General features: G+C 38.6%; 1 protein-coding gene across 4 annotated transcripts in view; it reads left to right on the top strand.

Annotated features, from left to right (window-relative positions):
• LOC126365861 (armadillo-like helical domain-containing protein 3) overlaps positions 1 to 20,161 on the top strand; it is a 128,508-nt gene that overhangs the window by 49,647 nt on the left and 58,700 nt on the right. For all 4 annotated transcript variants that reach the window (XM_050008529.1, XM_050008530.1, XM_050008528.1 and 1 more), the window contains exon 9: positions 7,216 to 7,434. In XM_050008529.1, the coding sequence (XP_049864486.1) occupies positions 7,216 to 7,434 (219 nt within the window). The remainder of the gene's footprint in view (positions 1 to 7,215; positions 7,435 to 20,161) is intronic.

Raw genomic sequence — 20,161 nt, 5'->3', positions numbered from 1 at the left:
TCTTCCAGTCTTCTTCAAACAGTTCTATCATTAACATTGACCCCTTGAACCTGGTGGAGTCAATTTTGTGCTTCAATAGGAGCGATGTGGTGGTTGCAGAGAACTTGAATTGTAAGAAGCGGTCATCCCTCTCTGATGTTACTCTTCCCGGCCCCATACCTGGTCTCCTTGCAAAACCTCCAGTTTCCCGGTGCCTTTGTACAGTTCCAAAAATTGTGGAAAGTGTAGTTCTCAACACTTCTGCAACATAATGCATGTTGTGGCCATCTTCCACCAAAGTGACAGCTTTTGCATCTTGTTCAGGGCTTAACGGCATGTTTACGACACGGCTGATTACGACAATCACAGAAAGATCCTACAAACACGTTTGATTGAAAGGGGGACAATTCAGGGTACAAAAATAAGTGTTACAAGAGTGGGAAAACATTATTCGCTTACATTCAGTGATGTGTTTTCCAGGTTGTGCAGGAAACAATTAAGGCTAGTGCAATAAACAATCAACACTTCATAGTTTGTTCGCAAAGCAGTGCCAGTAATGTACTCCATCTAAAAAAAATGGTTAAAGTGCTTCACTTTGATTAAATAGACAATCACACACCATTCATTGAGTGTTGCATTTTTCATGCCAGTCAGTGTAGCTGATGTCTTTTTTAACTCTTTAGTAGAACTAATGGAGCTTGATGTTGGACTGAGGGAATCATCTCACTGCAAGACTGAGCCCCCACCCATTGTGGACTCCCCTAGCGGAAAGACAGAGTGAAAGTGCAGCGCCTGTAATAGGTGGCACCCATATTACAGTGGAACATTAATGGGTTCAGGACACATGTGGGAGAACTGAAACTGCTAGTGCAGGAACATCCCCTGTGCCTGTGTTTACAAGAAACACATTTTAAAGCCACTGACACCCCTGTCCTACAGGGCTAATACCCTTCATCGAAAGGATGACCTGACTGGGACAGAGCCCCTGCAAGCTGTTGCTGTCGAAATTCATGAGTGTTGAAGATCACTGTTTGCTCACTATATCTATCTCCGCCAGACTCTGAAGCTCTCGTATATCTTTTGGAACAACTCCCCGCAACCATTTCTCCTACTGGGAGCCTTCAATGTCGATCATCTCTTGTGGGGCTTGACCCCTACTTGGGCTTGGCATCAAGTTTTGGAGTGCCCCTGACATGTCTGATGAGCTGTACTTCCTCAACACAGTAACTCAAATCATTTCTGCACCACTGATGGGCCATTGTCAGCCATCCACCTCTCTTTCTGTTCTCCAGCCCCCTCAGATTCTGTTCAGTTGGAAGTTCTTGGTAGCCTTCATTCCAGTGATCACTTCCAAATGTGCATTCACCTACTAGATGGAGAACTACCTCAAGAGAAGCCACCAACATGGATGGTTAGCAGGGCTAACTGGATGCCATTCAGCCAGCTGGCTGTGTTTGAACATCATAACAGCGTCTAGGAATGGATGGACCATATCACGCAAGTGATCCACCATGCCACTGACTTATTCATCCCAATGACCTCAGGTCCTGGCAGACAAGAGTGCCATTGAGCAATCCGGGACAGGCATGCGGCTCTTCACCAATTTACATGCCACCCTACAGCAGACAGCCTCATAGCCTTTCGATTCGCAAGAGGGTCAATCCATATGAAGTGGTCCAGTGATGGTTGCTTGACCATTTTTAAATATTTTAATTTTTTATATGTGATTGCCCTGTATTTGATAAGTTCAAAACAGTTTTTAAAAATAATTTATCTTGCACCTTTACTGGATGGCGGCCATTTTTACTTGTAGGCGCGCAACAGTCTGGAGATATTATCAAAAATTTGAATATCTCTGCACTAGTTTAAGTTACAACAAAATTGCAATTGACATGCTTGTTTTCAGAAAAGTGTCCTCTAAAACTTCGTCTATTACACAAATTACCCAAAATTCAAAAATAACCAGTCAAAATGACCTCCAAAGTCTGGTATCCAAATTTTCAAAAATCCACTTTTTAGGCTCATAAATAACAAACAAGGAGTTATTTGTGATAGTCTATTTTTCCTATAGTTAGATGTCATACACCACTAGCCTCATATAGAGCAAGAACACTTACAAATGTTTCCTTAATTTTTCATGAATTTTTGAAATTTGAAAATTTTCTTTTTTTTTTTTTTTTTGTAAAGTTTGGGGTTAGTTATCTCAGGTGGGACTGAATATAAAATATGATTTTTGCACAGTTTGTACACTTGTATGATAGCAACATACCGTAAATATTTCAACATTGATATCTGACTGTGAACAAAGATATGAATTTTTGAAAATTAGGAAATAATTCACATTACTCTACAATTGATCTTATGGATGTTGCCTATTTAAATGGTTTATTGTTTCATTGTAATAAAATTTAATTGTGACATATATTTAGTTAACACTATCACCCATTATTCATTCAGTTTATTTATTTTTAATAATGAAATATTAAACAATAGGAGCTTCCACTTTTGTTCTATGCTAATAAAAATGGCCATTTACGTTTAGGTTTATTGTCGCACACTCTGTTTGTGTTTGTTTATATCATCAAAATGTCAAACTGATGATCTTAACCACAAAGAGTTACTAGATTTAATGGTCTGTGACACTAACAGTTATGACTGCAAGATGAGTTTGTGTAATAAATGCCCTGGTAAGGAAACTGTTACTGAATTATTTCACAAATATGATGAGGAAATGCCAGACAGTATTGCCTTCAAACAGTGGGTCACAACTGACAGGGCAGAAATGATAACAGTGGTTAAATCTCAGGAAGAGTGTTTGGAATCTTTAATTGATAACTTACAAAGACTCAGAAGTCACCACTATGTTTCTAAAATCCAGAATAAGTTTTTGAAGGACAAAAAAATACAACTTCATGAAACTGAATGTGTAGTGCTAGATGATTTTGCAGAAAATTTTACATTTGTGATTCAGGATGCAATACAAGGGTACCACTGGGTCAATGACCAGGCAACAGTGCATCCATTTACTCCCTACTTTAAAAATGAGAAAGATGGAGTTTGCAGTTCTTCAGTTTGCATTCTAATTGACTACTTGGAGCGCAGCACTGTGGCTGTACATGTAATAAATTACATAAAAGAAAATTTTCCCAAGGTTGAGAAGCTGATATACTTTCCAGATGGAAGTGGTAGTCAGTATAAGAACAAAAATAATTTTCAAGTCTGTGCAACCACAAAGTAGACTTTGGGTTAGAGGCTGAATGGCACTTTTTTCCCATCTTCCCATGGTAAAAATGCATGTGATGGAGTAGGAGGTACAATAAAACGTGAAGAAAGTAAAGCCAGCCTACAAAGACCAACCACAGACCAAATTCTCACAGTACAGTATGTGTATGTCTTTAGCAAGGATAATATTAAAGGCATTACTTATTTTCTGATCAAGAAAGAAGAAGTGGTTCTGCATATGAAAACAATACTTCAGACCAAATTTTTAAAATTGTATAGCAATAAAAGGAACAAGACATTTCCACAAATTCCTTGGCATTGCAGAAAACTTAGTTCAGTGCTATGTAACCTCAGAAACTGAAATTTACAAGGATCATTGTGTCAGTAAAATTACATCTCTGTCTATAATGTTGAATGACATAGTGGCCTGTGTGTATGATGGACAGTGGTGGCTAGTGGCATGTGTGTATGATGGGCAGTGGTGGCTTGCAGAGATGGAAAGAATAAATTTAGAAAACAATGATGTATTTGTGCATTTTTACCACCCTGCTGGCCCAAGAACATCATTCAATAAATTTACTAGTGACAAATTTTGGATACCAATGAAAAATGTTTTAAGGAACCTTTCAGTGCTTGAACTTACCACAGCAACTGGGAGGTCTTACTCTATATCACAGAAACTGTCTGAAGAATAAGAGTTCTTAACATTCATAGCCAGGTTTAGGAACAGTCACATCTTGAAGGATGTTAATTGAAAATATTTGTTTCACGCATGTCAAAATAATATAAATGTTAATTTCAGTGATGTTTCCACTTTTTGTATATAGTTCAGTACCTTACTTCAATAATAATTGATTATATCCCACCAACATCACACATGAATAGGCAACAGCCATAAGATCAGTTGTAGAGTATTGTGAATTATCTCCTCATTTTCAAAAATTCATATCTTTGTTCACAGTCAGATATCAATGTTGAAATTTTTACATCATATAGGTGTACAAACTGTACAAAAACCATATTTTTATATTCAGTCCCACCTGAGATAACTAACCCCAAACTTTAGAAAAAAATGAAAATTTTCAAATTTCAAAAATTCATGAAAAATTAAGGAAACATTTGTAAGTGTTCTTGCTCTATATGAGGCTAGTAGTGTATGACATCTAACTATAGGAAAAAATAGACTATCACAAATCCCTCCTTGTTTGTTATTTATGAGCCTAAAAAGTGGATTTTTGAAAATTTGGATACCAAACTTTGGAGGTCATTTTGAATGGTTATTTTTGAATTTAGGGTATTTTGTGTAATAGACAATGTTGTAATTTAACCCAGTGCAGATATATTCCTATTTTTGCTAACGTCCCAAAAATGAAACATCGTCACGCACTTACAAACAAAAAAATTCCGCCATTCAGTAAAAAAAAAAAAAAAAAAAAGTACTTCTCAATTATAGGGTAATCACACATAAAATATTTAAAAATGGTCAAGCAACCAACTTAATTTTTATTGGACCACTTCATTTAGATTGACCCAAGAGCCAAGGCTCAATGTGTAACTAAGGAGAGCAAGAAAAGGTCATAGCAAGTGTTCCTGGATTTTGTCAACTGCTCCACTTGTTCTACGAAAGTATGGGAACCCATCAGAAGGATTTCTGATGAAAGCAAGCATTTACCAATAGCAGCAATGCTGAAACAGAGACGTCTCCAAACAGCATCTGAGACACATTGATGCTGGCAGAGAGTTTTGCACAAACTACTGCCAATGCCAGGCTCAAATATTTTGTCACTACTGTGTTGTAGAGGGGGGGGAGGGGGGGGAGTGGACTTCAGATCCAAGAATTCTGAGGCTTACAACTACCCTTTTTCCTTGTCGGAGCTGGAATCGGCTCTGCCTGTGACTCATGATACTGCACCCACCCATGACCAAATTTGGTACTGCATGCTTTGACATTTGCCAGCAGCATCAAATGAAATACTCCTCAAATGTTTTAATCTTAATGTTTTAATCTTATATGGTAGACAGGTAAATTCCCCAACTTATGGAGAGAGACACTTTTGATACTTCTCCTCAACCCAGGAAAGGATCGCACAAGTCCTAGTAGTTATCGGAGTGTCATGTTAATGAGCTGTGTAGGAAAGGCCCTAGAGGGAATGGTTAACCTTTGTCTGATCTGGTTATTAGAGACCAGGGAACTCCTTAGCTACTTTCAGTGTGGTTTCTAAAGATTTAGTTCCACTGTTGACAACCTGATACTGCTAGAGGTGGCTATTTAGGAGGGTTTCCTATGTAAACATCACTGTATTGGCATATTCTTTGGTGTCAGTAAGGCATATGATATTATTTGGAGACACTGCATTCTCTCACAACTGCATTCATCACCACCTCCCCATCTTCAAATGATCTTTTCCGTTTCAGCGGTTTTTTAAGACCCGATTTGGTGATATGCTGTCAGACCGTTTTGAGCAGAAGAGTTGTGTTACTCAGGGCAGTGTTTTAAGTGTTATCCACTTTGCCAAAGCCATAAACAGTCTAGCATCTACGGTAAGGAGTCCTTTACAGTACTCCTTATTTGTGGATGATTTTGCTGTTTTCTGTTCCTCCTCCAGTGTAGCAACAGCAAGCTGTCATTTGCAACTTACATTGGAGAGGTTTTAGAAGTTGGTACAAAGACAAGTTTCCAGTTTTCTGGAGATGAGTTAGTGTGTGTTCATTTTAATCAATCTTGTATTTTTAATTTACCTGTCTTGCAAATGAGGTACACCATCCTACATTTTAGAGACTCAGTAAGGTTTCTGGGCCTCATTTTTTTACTGTAAATTGTGGTTGCCACAAATGATAGACCTGAAAGCCAGAATCCTGAAAGCACTGAATATATTAAAGTGCCTTCGCCACAGATCTTGGAGAGCAGTCAGGGTGCATCTGCTCTAGTTTTATAGGGCTTTCGTGCATTCACGGCTGAATTATGGATGCACAGCATACGGATTTAAGATTGCCATAAAACACTTTATACATTAAGTATTATATGACATACATCATAAATTTAAGTATTTTTCAATGGATTAAAAGCAGTGATGCTGTAAATATGACTTTAGAGATTTTCCAAAGGTTTTGGCCTCAGTAATAGCTTTTATGTTTTTAGGAAGTTTGTTACAAAGTTTAAGTCACTTGTGGAAAGTAGCTTTTGGCACAGAGATGTGTTGATTTGGGTTAGATGTAAATTTTTGTTTTGTCCTGTAAAGTGATCATGTACAGGTATATCATAGTTTTTATGAGTAGTCTTTCTACTAAACTTTGTGGTGCCAGTTCGCAGTGTGATTGAAGTTCACAGATGACATTTTTGCTGAATGAAATCTAACATAATTTTTCAATTTTTTTTATCAGTTAACCCTATTACTCAAGTTTAAGTTGATGCACTTTGTCAAAAAGTTGTGCAACATTCTGGGAAGTTTGCCTTTTATTAAGTGAGAGCTTTTGTCATACTCCCATAGATATTGAAGTATACAGTGAAACAATAGTATCAACATTTCATGAGAATGTAAATTCCAGGATGGAAACAACAACCATTCTTCTGAATAACGAGTGTTGCAAAGGCACACATATGCCTCTCCTCCACACACACACACACACACACACACACACACACACACACACACACACACACACACACCTATTTTCCATTGTTGTTTTGGCAGTAATTTTTCCCTGTAAGTGCAATTTGTTTTATTTTTAAAACCAAGGTGTATGAATTTAACAAACAATTTGTGATACAATAACTAAGGAAGAAAACAGAATTCGAACAAAGTATATGCGTAGAAATAAATCAGCATGAGTTCTGATTAAACATAAACAATCAAGTAAGAGTGGGTTTAATGCAGTATATGCTGTTTATTGTGTGATATTGTGTGTGTAGTTGTCACCTTTGAAAGAAAATGTTCACTTACTGTAATGTATCTGTCTGTTTTGTAGGTTTATGTTGCCTTCTTAATATTTTTACTGTACGCAATATGTGTTTAGAGCAAATAATGCAGTGCTGGTGGCGCTATACGAAGCTGTGCACCTGAACCGTAACTTCATAACAACACTTGCACACTCCCAGACTGAGACAAGTGCCCCACCATCACCCAGCAACACTCTGGGCTACAATCAAACGGCCCCTGCTGCTGACCCAAACACTAATGGCGATCTCATCACAACACAGCCATCTAATCTCCTTGTCACGTTCTTCCAGTACTGGTGAGTATTCTGCCAAAGACATTTTCAGAAGCTGATGCCTAGTGTAATGGTTATTTCAGATTACTTATTTTCCTGTCATGGCTCCATTTGACAGAAATAATTCAAAGTAGTTTATACCGAATTATGAGGTTCATTCAAATGAAACCTGGTCAATGTATTTACCTTTGCGTTACGCGTAAGATGGCACTACATAACTTCGGATATGGTAGCTCCATCTTTTGCTAGAGAGACTGACTTGTGCGCACTGTTTGATGTTGCATAGCACTAATGTGGTTTCACGCCAAAGAGAAGGTGGTCACACAAGTTATCGTCCACTACTGAACATGCAGATGAGTAAGCAGGAACAACAAGGAGTGATTTGATTTTTGAAGATGGTATCTGTTCTTTCGGACATGTTCGAGCCCCGATCAGGGCACACATTTTCAACTGCCCCCGTTGATGTATATCAGTGCTTGTCAGCAGCTTAGGGTCTTGATTTAATTATCATTTGATTCAATTTTTGGTGGTGGAGGGAGTTGGAGGCCATGAACTGTATCGACGGCTGAAGACTGTGTAAGGTGAGAACAGTCTGAGTCGTTAAAGTGTTGTGGAATGGTGCAAAGAATTCCTTGAGGGGTTCAAGTCACTGGAAGACAATGCTTGTCATGGACAGGCTCATCATATCATCACACCGGGAATGATTGCAGAAATGAATGCTTTAGTCTTGGACAACTGCAGAATTACCGTGGACGAGAGCCATCGGTTACTGGGTATTAGCGTGGGCACCGCCCATACCATAATGCATCAACACTGGAACTTTTGAAAAATCTGTAAACAGTGGGTTCCCCACCAACTGACCGCCAAACAGAGCAATACTGTAATGGCGCTGTCTTTGAGTCATCTGCAATATTAGCATGAGGAGGAATACGGCTTTCTGTTGCATATTGTCACAGCATATGGTGTCCCCATTTTGAACCAGAAAGCAAGTATCAGAGCAAGCAGAGGAAACGTGCAACTTCACCATCTCCAAAGAAATCAGAGGCCGTGCACACCAGTTCTGGTGAGGTCATGATGTCCTTCTTTTTTTACCATAAGGGCCAAGGGCCCACTGCTTTTTGAGTTCCTGGGATGGCGAACCACCATCAATCCCCATTGTCATCAAGCCACTTTACACAACCTTAGACAAGCCATTAAGTCCAAACACTTAATCATGTTGTCGAGTGGCGTTATCCTCCTGCATGATAATGCCCGCTCATACATGGCCAATGCGGTGAAGACAACATTGCAGCAGTTTTGATGGGAAATGCTGGAGCTTCCACTTCATGTGTTTGGACCTCTAAGACGAGCTGTTCGTGGACATCAATTCACAATGGATGATGAAGTGTGTGACTGGGTCCAGGCCTGGATCCGATATCAGCATACTTGCTTCTTCAAGGATGGAATCGACCTGCTAGTGTAGCAATGGGGTATATGTGGCAACAGTTTTGGAGACTATTTTTGAGTATGTGTACTGTCTATAACTAAATTTTTGAGTTAAGAAAATCTTTACTATTACTTTACACTAGTGACCAAGTTTCAATTGAATGGCCCTTATATTTGCCTTCATGTAAGTCAAATTTGTTTCATGCTAAGCAAATCAGTTTCTGAATTAGCTAGTGAATTAAATAAAAAGGTTAAGTTTTAGAGGGAATCATTCAACTCTGTTAGAAATGGCTGTCCGAGACTGCTGTTTTAAATACACCTCAGTGGTAGTGACAAGGGGGAGGTTGGATCAATAATTAAACACAGAATACTGATGCTGCATCTTACAGAAGTGACCAACTGTGCACAACTACTACAGGTGACAAAAGGTGACCTCAGGTGTAATTGCAGAAGTGTCCTAGGTTAGTGACGCCCGTGCCAATGCTTGTCGACCACTGTAACTGGGAATGTTTGCATTCAGCTGTTTGAATTTTTTATCACTGCATCATGTGTGACAGTGACAGAAACATCTATGACTCTTCTCAGAAAAGCACTGGAACAGGCACATTGGCTGCAATGAAATACTTCTCATTATATTTTAAGAAAAATATGTGGTGAATAAAATCAATTTTTTCACGTCTTACAGCCTGATATCTTCCCTCAATAAAGAACTGTATTTCTTTTCATTATCATCTTAGTAACTACACTGCATGTAACTAAGTAAGTAACTGCATAGAATTTGCATATGGTTCTCTTTAGATCATACATTTGTGAATATGAAATGCAGCCAACATATCAAAATTGTATTTGAAGTTAAGGACAGAACAACACCTGTCTTAGCTCTCAAGATTTTGGATTTTAAGTGTGACAGATGGGTCAAGTCGGGTTGCATCCACTTCTGTCACTGCACACAGGGAATTGTGTGGTTGTAAAACTAATCATATTTCATAAAGAGTTCAAGATATCAAAATGACAACACACAAAGAGGCACGTATTTTATTGCATGATTAAAACTCAAGACTTCTTGGTCAATTGTTTGAATGGAACAGAAATGAGTCTTTCTGTAAATTAAACAAAGGGCTTTGTGTGAGTTTTCATATCCAAACAAAGAGTGTGAAATGGACAAATGGCTATCAAATTGACCAATGTGAGGTCTCATTCTGCAAGTAAATAAATAAATAAAAAAAGAAAGAATGGAAAACTAAACAAATATTCAGTTACTTGAGAGTAATCAGGGTAATTATGAAATTTAGTGACTTGAGGGAAAATAGAAATATTTCATGAACAACTGCTGCTGCGAACTATGTAACTGAAGTGTCAAAACATTCATCTCTTCAAGGCCTAGCTATTTTGCTCATAAAAAGATACAGTGGTCTGTGGTTTTTAACTGTCTGAAAGGCTTCCATGTGCCATTTATGCCATTGTTTAAAATTTTACTAGCACATTTGTGTTTGATATATCTTAAAGGGGAACACGCACCTAAAGAACAAGCTTTAAGGTTAGGTTTCCATATTTATTTTAGTTCTTTCATAGATTACAAACTATGCCATTATGATGACAGAAAGTGTATGTATTCTTTAAAAAAAAGTGTGAGGTGAATTCTTGAGCAATTTTACACATAACTGGCTTTTCTATGAAAAAGTTGAAGTGCTCAACGGAATGTGTATTCAGTCAGATAACTCATGAAAAGTTCGGTGCACAGCAATGAAATTTATAATCATGCCTGTCAGAAATAGTCAGCTGCTGCAATTTAAGCTGTGCTCTTAGGATCCTGCTCAGTGGCATTCTCGGGGGGGGGGGGGGGGGGGGGGGGTAACTTTTCTTGTGGCTACACTGTATGTGTATTAATTTAAACCATTAACTTTTCCTATTTGTGTGTTGGTGCTACTTAACATTGTAGTTGCTATTGGCTGACTACATCAATTATCCTATGCTCCGAATATCGACTGTATTGTCTGGCAAGATCACGTGGCATAAGCTATGATTGGCTGACAAAATTACAACATGCAGTGCGATCTCAATTTCAGTGCTTCAGTAGGTAACGTGTTGTAGTTGATCGAATTTGCATTAATACTTTCGTAATACAAATATGTGCAGTGTTAAATGTTGCAATGCATCAAATATCTTTCCAAAATGTGTTGTTTTTTCTGGGTTTCATTTCCTAAATTGTCAGGTAGGGCCATGCCGGTGCACAAAACCTTTATCATTCAAAGGGTTGATTAGTTTTACACCTCCAAGAGGAAGTATATTGTCACTTAACATGGAAAAAATGTACTTTGATCTGGTAAAAATTATATGTTCACACTGGGAAAAGTGTGTTTTTAAATGGGAACTCCAGGAAAGACCCAGGAATTTTTTTCCCTTGTCTGCGTATATATCCTGAAAGAGTATAGATAAAACTTAGTACACACAACTGGTAATAGGACTGTAGCTGAGTCAGCTGAAATATAAGAAGTAGTCGGGTGTGATCTTAGGACCCATAATGATTCAGATTACTAGCCAAAGACATTACCACTAAACTACAGGCACCTCGATACTAGTCTTCTTTACTTGTTATGGACAGGCTTTCTTCTGTACTTATTGCCTGCTGGAAGTTTGTGGTCACATAAGAAACACTCGTATTTAATTCATTGATGAGATATCATATGTACCTGTGCTCACCTCATATATTCTTTGAATATATGAGGTGGGCACAGGTACATATGATATCTCATCAATGATCATCATAGTTGATGATATAAATGATGGAATTCTCCATGAAGATGCTTCCCTTCATAAGTTTCATGCACAGTGCTCTTTTTCACCTTATTTTCTTGAGTAAAGCTAATTTGTTGCCTTATTCTCGATCTACAACATTCTACAGTTTATGTGCGCCATTGTTTAGGAACAGCTGCTCAGTTCTTGTAGCCAGCCTGCCGTGGAAGTTAGTTGCTTGCGCACGGGATACCCATGCATATAGCCTGATACTGCTGTGTGTAGCAGGAATGATGTGTGTCCAGATGTTGCGCACTGTTGGTCACTTCTGTCACTCACATAGAACACACTCTATGGACTTTCTGGATATGATCGGGTACCTAGCAAAGTACTACAGCTGTGCGCTGCATATGTTAGCTTAGTAATCAGCCACATTTGTATTTTTTTCCTGTAGGAATGCAGTTTCCTGAACAATGAAAGTACTTGATAGTGAAATCATGTTTTTTTTATATTATTATTATTATTATTATTATTATTATTATTATTATTATTATTATTATTTATTTTCAGAGAAAGAGAGATTGTAGGTAGTCTTAGACTTATTTCTATTCCATTGACATTTGTTAAAGTTATTGAAAAGGCTGTATTTACAGGATTTCCCATGAGAAATGGTCAGTATTCAGGGATATGACAGGAATGATCATTTGAAGCAAAAATGTTTACGAAACATGGGCTTTAAAATGGATGCCTTAAGAGATATAAGCAGTTTGTCATCTTCAGTATTGCAAAACAGATTACTTCTGCAAGCTTTTTGCTTTCCATATTTTGAGAGGTGGTAGTATGGACCAAAACAAGAAAGAAACGTTCAGTAAACATTGACTGTAAAATGTAAACCGTAACAGTTATGAGCACTTTTTCATTTTCACTAGAGTGAAACACATCTCTTCTTCTGAACAAATGCTCCTAGCTCTTAAGGTATGCATTTTAGAGCCCATGTTTACTGGACCTTTTTTTTCGTGTTTTGTTCGGCACTGCCTCGTTCCAAAATATGAAGTATTGCTCATAGCTCTTAAGGTATACATTTCGGAGCCCATGTTTACTAACATTCCTGTCATATCCCTAAATATTGACCATTCCTCCTGGGAACACTGTTTAAGGGTAACTAATCAGTTCAGCTCACATAATTTGTTGTGAAACATACAGTTTAGCTTTAGAAGTGGCGTTGCAACTGGAAATGTTATATTCCCTTTGCTTTGTGACACACATGGTGGATTAAACAAGTTGCGAACACTAGGCATCTTCTTTTATTGAACTAAGACATTTTTATCGTGTCACAAAACAATACTGTAGAAGTTGAACCATTACGGAAAAGAGTAGTAGGTCACAATTGGTTCCCCTATTACTTTGAAAGCAGACAAGAAGAGAACATTCTCTGCAGTAATGAGTATAGCTAAGTTCATAGCTTGTAGATAGATGCTAAATCACCATAAGACTTAGTTTTTACAATTTTAACCAGAACTGATATTTTTGTGACACAGAATGTGTAAATGATTAGTGAGTCCGAACAATGAAAATTCCTTGATATTCAAATAGATGGTAAGCTTTCATGGAGAGCGCCATGTACAAGATCTTGTTCACAAAAAGAATGCTGCTGTATCTATCATTAAAACATTATCTGCAATAAGTGACAGGCCAACACGAAAATTAGTTTTCTTTGCTTATTTTCATTCACTTATAACATAGGGCATTATATTCTTAGGTAACTCTTCACACTGGCAAAGGTTGTTTTTCGCTCAGAAATGGGCAGTTCGAGCAGTATGTGGCATATGTTCGCAAACCTCTTTGTCAACTCCTGTTCAGGAGGCTGGGAATTCTGACGTTGGCCTCTGAATACATATTTGTTTTAATGTCATCAGTTGTTAACAATATAAGCTTCCTCAAGAATTAACTGCTTCTACTCGGTTAATTCTAGGTGGAAATCCAATCTGCATTTACGAGGGTTGTACCAAAAGTAAGGTTCCCAGTGAACTACAACCTCAAGAGAAGGTGCTAGGCTAAATACGAAAACAGTGCCTTGCGCAGTGGTCCCCCACTCTTGAGCCCACCCGTCCTCAGTGTTGGCTTGGCAGCCATCAGAGATGAAAGTGTTGAACATCGCTCCCGCCAAGTGCGAGGTTCGTGCAGTAATCTGGTTTCTCCACACAAGGAAGTTACCACCCATGGAGATTCATCGGCAACTGACTGAGGTTTAAGGTGAAGAGTGCATGACCATTCAGCAAGTCCACAAATGGTGCAGGGCTTTGCTGAGGGTCACACGGAAGTTCACGATAAAGAACGGAGTGGAAGACTGCCGGTTTCAGATGTGATTGTCCACAAGATCAACAATGAGCTGCCCAAAGATTGGAGGGTCATTGTCTGTGAACTTGTTGAACGCATTCCTGAAGCTTCCTACAGCACAAGTGAAAGAACTTTAACAGGAGTGTTGAGTTATCGCAATGTGTGCTCGCTGACTGACGGACACAAGGAGCAACGTGCTTGCAAGTTTCTTCAACAGTGTGAGGGGGTAGGCAACAAGGATAAGTTGTTGGACCCTATAGTCATGGGAGATGAAATGTGGGTGTTTCATTACACCCCCAAAACAAAACAACAATCTTGTAAATCGCACCCTCCGGTTCACCACCATCAAAAATATTCAAACAAATGCAGTCGACAGGAAAGGTTATGGCGACTGTGTTTTGGGATCAGAAGGGAGTTCTCCTCATGAATTTCATGCAACCTGGGATGACAATAAACTCAGATGGATATTGTGAAACATTGACCAAAATCCGGCGAGCAATCCAGAATCGCCGGAGAGGACGACTGACAGAGGGAGTAGTGCTTCTTCATGACTATGCTCGACCTCACGTCGCTCGTCAGGCACAAGAGCTTTTGAAGAAATTTGGGTGGTCTGTTATACCCCATTACACGTGCAGCCCGGACTTAGCCCCAGTGATTATCACCTCTTCCCCAAGCTAAAGGAACACGTAGGTGGCAAACGTTTCAAGAGGACGATGAAGTTTGAGCAGAGGTCACTGGAGCACCTTCTTAAAAAAAAAAAAAAAAAAAAAAAAAAAAAAAAAAAAAAAAAAAAAAAGACTATATTGAAAAATAGACAAAAGTGTAAGCTTTTTAACAATGTATAAATTAATAACAATAAACAGTGTTTTCTATTTGTAAAAAATATAGGAACCTTACTTTTGGTACAACTGTCGTTGATGTGCAATAGCCTTGGACATGGACATATATACTTATGGTGCAGGGCTTAAAGTGGAGAATAGCTCTTTTCAAGTTGATGAAAAGTAGCAAGATAGCCAGGATAGGAACTTTAAAGTGAAGATTAGACATACCCTCATCTATTTACAACATGTCAGTGGAAGATGCCCTTACATTTATGGTGCCCTTACATTTATGGTATGCAGTGGTGTCTTGACATGCTCTAAAAACAATGAAAAAATGCAGTTTACAGTGACATTACAATATCTGCTAAGCAGATGATTATGGACACTTCAAAGATGGTGAGTGAGAAGTGGGCTGCAAAAATTTAATGAAGCACTGCGAAACAATGTGAGTGAAGTAATTATTCACCTGCAGTAGCAGAGAAATAAATACCTGAATAATTTTTACCCAACATTTTCATGACTGTTATCGAAATATATTTTTGTTTTCAGGTGAAACGCTCAACAAATTAATCTGCAGTTTGAGCAAGTTTTCATATACCTTTCGTAGCTCCACAGGTTAGGTGGGGCCGCTACACTGCAGAGTTGGTGAAATGGCAGGGTATTAAGTCCATAGTGTTGGCCAATGGTGGCTTGGAAAACTCAGCTGCGAAGTAAAATGTCTTTATACATTTTTGCGCTACAATGATTGAAGTGGAACTGCACCACAGACATGTCCCCAAGCAGGGGCACTATCTGCTGGCTGCACTGTCAGCTGCAGAAGGCCTTGACGGTGTGCTGGACATATGATGTCTGTGTGTTTGGTCACTCAGCAGCTCGTGGCCCAATTAGAACTGTGTGGCCGTGAATTGAGAGTGTTACCAGTGTGGATGTCTACCCAGATTCTCTTACAGGTCCTCTGCCACTGCAAAAGAAACTCACCCCAGTGTGGGGTGATGATTGTGGTCTGCTCTGACCACAAACCACTGCTCTCCAAGGCAGTAGTTAGGTGATTGCTGTAGAGGCTAAGATGGCTCCTCCATTGTATTGCTTCAAGTTTGCAGGTGCGGACTTAAGCCCATAGGCTGGTCTAGTGGAGATCGCTGCCCAGACTGACATCAATTGCACACCAATCCATAATGTAGCGGAGACTTGGATTGCTGTGGCGTCATGGAAGGTGCTGCCAGACTGCACATAACTGTGCATGAATCAAAGGGTGTATATAGTGGTTAATGGCATGTTTGTTGTGCCAATATGTTGCTTACATGCACATACAGATCAACACATTTGGACACAATGATTTTAGCGTACCTGTTTTACCCGCACAAGCTGTGCCTCCATTGAATCTGGCTGAAAAGTTGGCATTAGGAACAAAAAACAACTAATAATGTAGCCCATACTGGAAATTTGCAGTTCAAACACTTTACTTGCACTTAGGTGTTGAATGAACTGCTGTTTATAGCCAGATCGTGTCTCATTACTTTAATAACAGCAGGTAAATGGATAGCCACATACTACACTCAGTTATTGTCCTGTAATGTTGTTCAAATGCAATAGCCCAACCTTGAAGTAACAATTCACAGAAGTTCAAGAGCGGCAAAATATTTGACACTCTTGAATCACTGACTTCCAGATCCAATATGCAAATAGGTACAAACATTTTGTGTACAGTAACACAGGCCAACGATGGTAAAACTTTTTTGCTGAAAATATCTTATTCTAATATTTTTCAGGGTGGGAAATCCAAATATGATACTTAAAAAACTGTATCACCCACCATTTCTTCACATTTTACAGTTAAATTTATTAAATTAAGTGATTTTTTAAAGAATTTAGCAGCTTTTATATTGTTAAAATAATTTAAAAAGGAGGTGTAATGAATATAGATGACATTGGTAGCAGCGCTGAAAAACATTTGCTGGCAAAAAAGGTTGATTCTATTTTTGTGTTAACAGATGGTGTTTTGTTTACTGTCAACCTAACCTCACCTTCCCGTTTCCTGTACATGTGCTCAGTACAATGTTTAAAAGAATTTCTGATTAAAAAACACCAAAGAAACATTACAGACTTTGTGAAAAATATTTATCTATCATACTTTGGATCTAAACTTGGTGATCAAGATAAATCTTGGGTGCCACATAAGGTATGTTATGTGTGTGTTGAAGATCTGAGAAAAGGTCCAAAAATGATAAAAAAAAAGCCTTTAGATTTGCTGTTCCTATGATATGGAGGAGCCATGAAATCATTTCAATGATTGCTGCTTTTGCAGTGTTGATATTACTGGTCATAATTTGAAAAACAAGAAGGTAATAAGCTACCCTAACCTTCCATCCAACCAGTAGAGCATGGTGTAAATTTGCCGGTTTTTGAACCACCAGATGATTTAAATTCTATTCCAACAGAAGTATTTTCTGGTATACAATCTGATTTAGATGAACCAGATGATGATGATGAATTCATTTGTAATCAGAAAGTCTAGAGCCCAAATTGTTTACTCAGACTGAGCTTAACGATTTGGCTAGGAATCTGGGCTTAACGAAAGAAAAAGCTGAATTGCTTGGCTCTAGATTAAAAGAAAAGAACTTATTGGCTGTTGGAACCAGCATATACATGTGTAGGAATAGAGAGCATCAATTTTCCAAGTTTTTACAACAAGAAGGTGATTTAGTGTACTACTCAGACATTCCCCGTCTGATGAATGAGTTTGGTATTGAATACAAAAAGGAATATTGGAGGCTGCTTATTGATTCATCCAAAACTACCGTAGTTTAAAGTTTTTTTTATTACACAACGGTAACATGTATGCATCTACACCTGTTGGACATTCTGCACATATGAAAGAAAGCTGTGAAAACTTAAAAATAGTGCTAAATAAAATAGGTTATTCTGCTCATGGTTGGATGATATGTGATGATCTAGAAGTAACAGGCATGCTCCTTGGTCAGCAAGTTGGCTTTACCAAATTGCCATGTTTCTTGTGTGAATGGGACTGTAGGGCTGGGGATCAACACTGGTGCAGAAAGAACTGGGCTGTGAGGGAGTCTTTAAAACCTGGTGAGAAGAACATTCTACGCAATAACCTTGTAGATCCAAAAAACTCCTACCACCTCTACATATTAGGCCTAATGAAACAGTTTGTAAAGGCCTTGCCTGAAGATGGACTATGTTGTAAGTATCTCTGCCAAAAGTTTCCACACCTTTCAGAAGCTAATCTTAAAGATGGCATCTTTGTCGGACCTGAAAATTAATGTTTGATGTTAACTCTGAATCCACAACTACCTTAAATGAAAAAGAGGCATGGGTATTATTCAAGCAAGTAGTTACAAAGTTCTTAAGACATGAAACAAGACCCAGAATATGTTTCTACTATAGCTACAATGTTAAAGAAATTTAAAACTTTGGGTTTCTTAATGAGCCTGAATGTTCACTTTTTGAACAGTCACCTTGATTACTTCCTGGCCAATATGGGAGATGTTAGTGAGGAGCAGGGAGAGCATTTCCACCAGGACATTAAAGTGATGGAAAAATGCTACCAAGGCTGCTGGAACACCAACGTGATGGAGGACTACTGTTGGTCACTTCACCGAAAAGTTCAGCAAGCGACTCATTATAGAAAAAGCTACACAAGAAGCTTCAGTGTAAAAAGAGAAAGGAAATACAAACCAATTCCAGCTGACAAGTGAAACCTCTATTAACACGTATAATTGTTTTAAATACAAACGAAGCTTATGTTGTAGCAAAGCATTTCATTAATTTCCTTGTTTACCATTTGCTATAGGATTTTTATGCTATATTATAAAAAAAGCATATTGCTTGAAAACTACGAGTGATACAGAAAAACTAAGGCTAGATTTGGATTCAGCTCATAATAATCTATAAAGATCAGCTGTTGTTGTTGTGGTCTTCAGTCCTGAGACTGGTTTGATGCAGCTCTCCATGCTACTCTATCTTGTGCAAGCTTCTTCATCTCCCAGTACCTACTGCAACCTACATCCTTCTGAATCTGCTTAGTGTTGTCACCTCTTGGTCTCCCTCTGCGATTTTTACCCTCAACGCTGCCCTCCAATACTAAATTGGTGATCCCTTGATGCCTCAGAACATGTCCTACCAACCGACCCTTCTTCTGGTCAAGTTGTGCCAAAAACTTCTCTTCTCCCCAATCCTATTCAATACCTCCTCATTAGTTATGTGATCTATCCATCTAATCTTCAGCATTCTTCCGTAGCACCACATTTCGAAAGCTTCTATTCTCTTCTTGTCCAAACTATTTATCATCCATGTTTCACTTCCATACGTGGCTACACTCCATACAAATACTTTCAGAAATGACTTCCTGACACTTACATCTATACTCGATGTTAACAAATTTCTCTTCTTCAGAAACACTTTCCTTGCCATTGCCAGTCTACATTTTATATCCTCTCTACTTCGACCATCATCAGTTATTTTGCTCCCCAAATAGCAAAACTCCTTTACTACTTTAAGTGACTCATTTCCTAATCTAATTCCCTCAGCATCACCCGACTTAATTCGACTACATTCCATTATCCTCATTTTGCTTTTGTTGATGTTCATCTTAAATCCTCCTTTCAAGACACTATCCATTCCGTTCAGCTGCTCTTCCAAGTCCTTTGCTGTCTCTGACAGAATTACGATGTCATCGGCGAACCTCAACATTTATATTTCTTCTCCATGGATTTTAATACCTACTCCGAATTTTTCTTTTGTTTCCTTTACTGCTTGCTCAATATACAGATTGAATAACATTGGGGAGAGGCTACAACCCTGTCTCACTCCCTTCCCAACCACTGCTTCCCTTTCATGTCCCTCGACTCTTATAACTGCCATCTGCTTTCTGTACAAATTGTAAATAGCCTTTCGCTCCCTGTATTTTACCCCTGCCACATTCAGAATTTGAAAGAGAGTATTCCAGTCAACATTGTCAAAAGCTTTCTCTACGTCTACAAATGCTAGAAACATGGGTTTGCCTTTCCTTAATCTAGCTTCTAAGGTAAGTCGTAGGGACAGTATTGCCTCACGTGTTCCAACATTTCTACAGAATTCAAACTGATCTTCCCCAAGGTCAGCTTCTACTAGTTTTTCCATTCGTCTGTAAAGAATTCACGTTAGTATTTTGCAGCTGTGACTTTTTAAACTGAGAGTTCGGTAATTTTCACATCTGTCAACACTTGCTTTCTTTGGGATTGGAATTATTATATTCTTCTTGAAGTCTGAGGGTATTTCCCCTGTCTCATACATCTTGCTCACCAGATGGTAGAGTTTTGTCAGGACTGGCTCTCCCAAGGTCGTCAGTAGTTCCAATGGAATGTTGTCTACTCCGGGGGCCCTGTTTCGACTCAGGTCTTTCAGTGCTGTGTCAAACTCTTCACGCAGTATCG

This window comes from Schistocerca gregaria, chromosome 4 (assembly GCF_023897955.1).
Source record: "Schistocerca gregaria isolate iqSchGreg1 chromosome 4, iqSchGreg1.2, whole genome shotgun sequence".
NCBI lineage: Eukaryota > Metazoa > Arthropoda > Insecta > Orthoptera > Acrididae > Schistocerca > Schistocerca gregaria.
The sequence above is the reverse complement of the archived record's forward strand: the minus strand, read 5'-3'. Positions and strand labels throughout refer to the sequence as shown.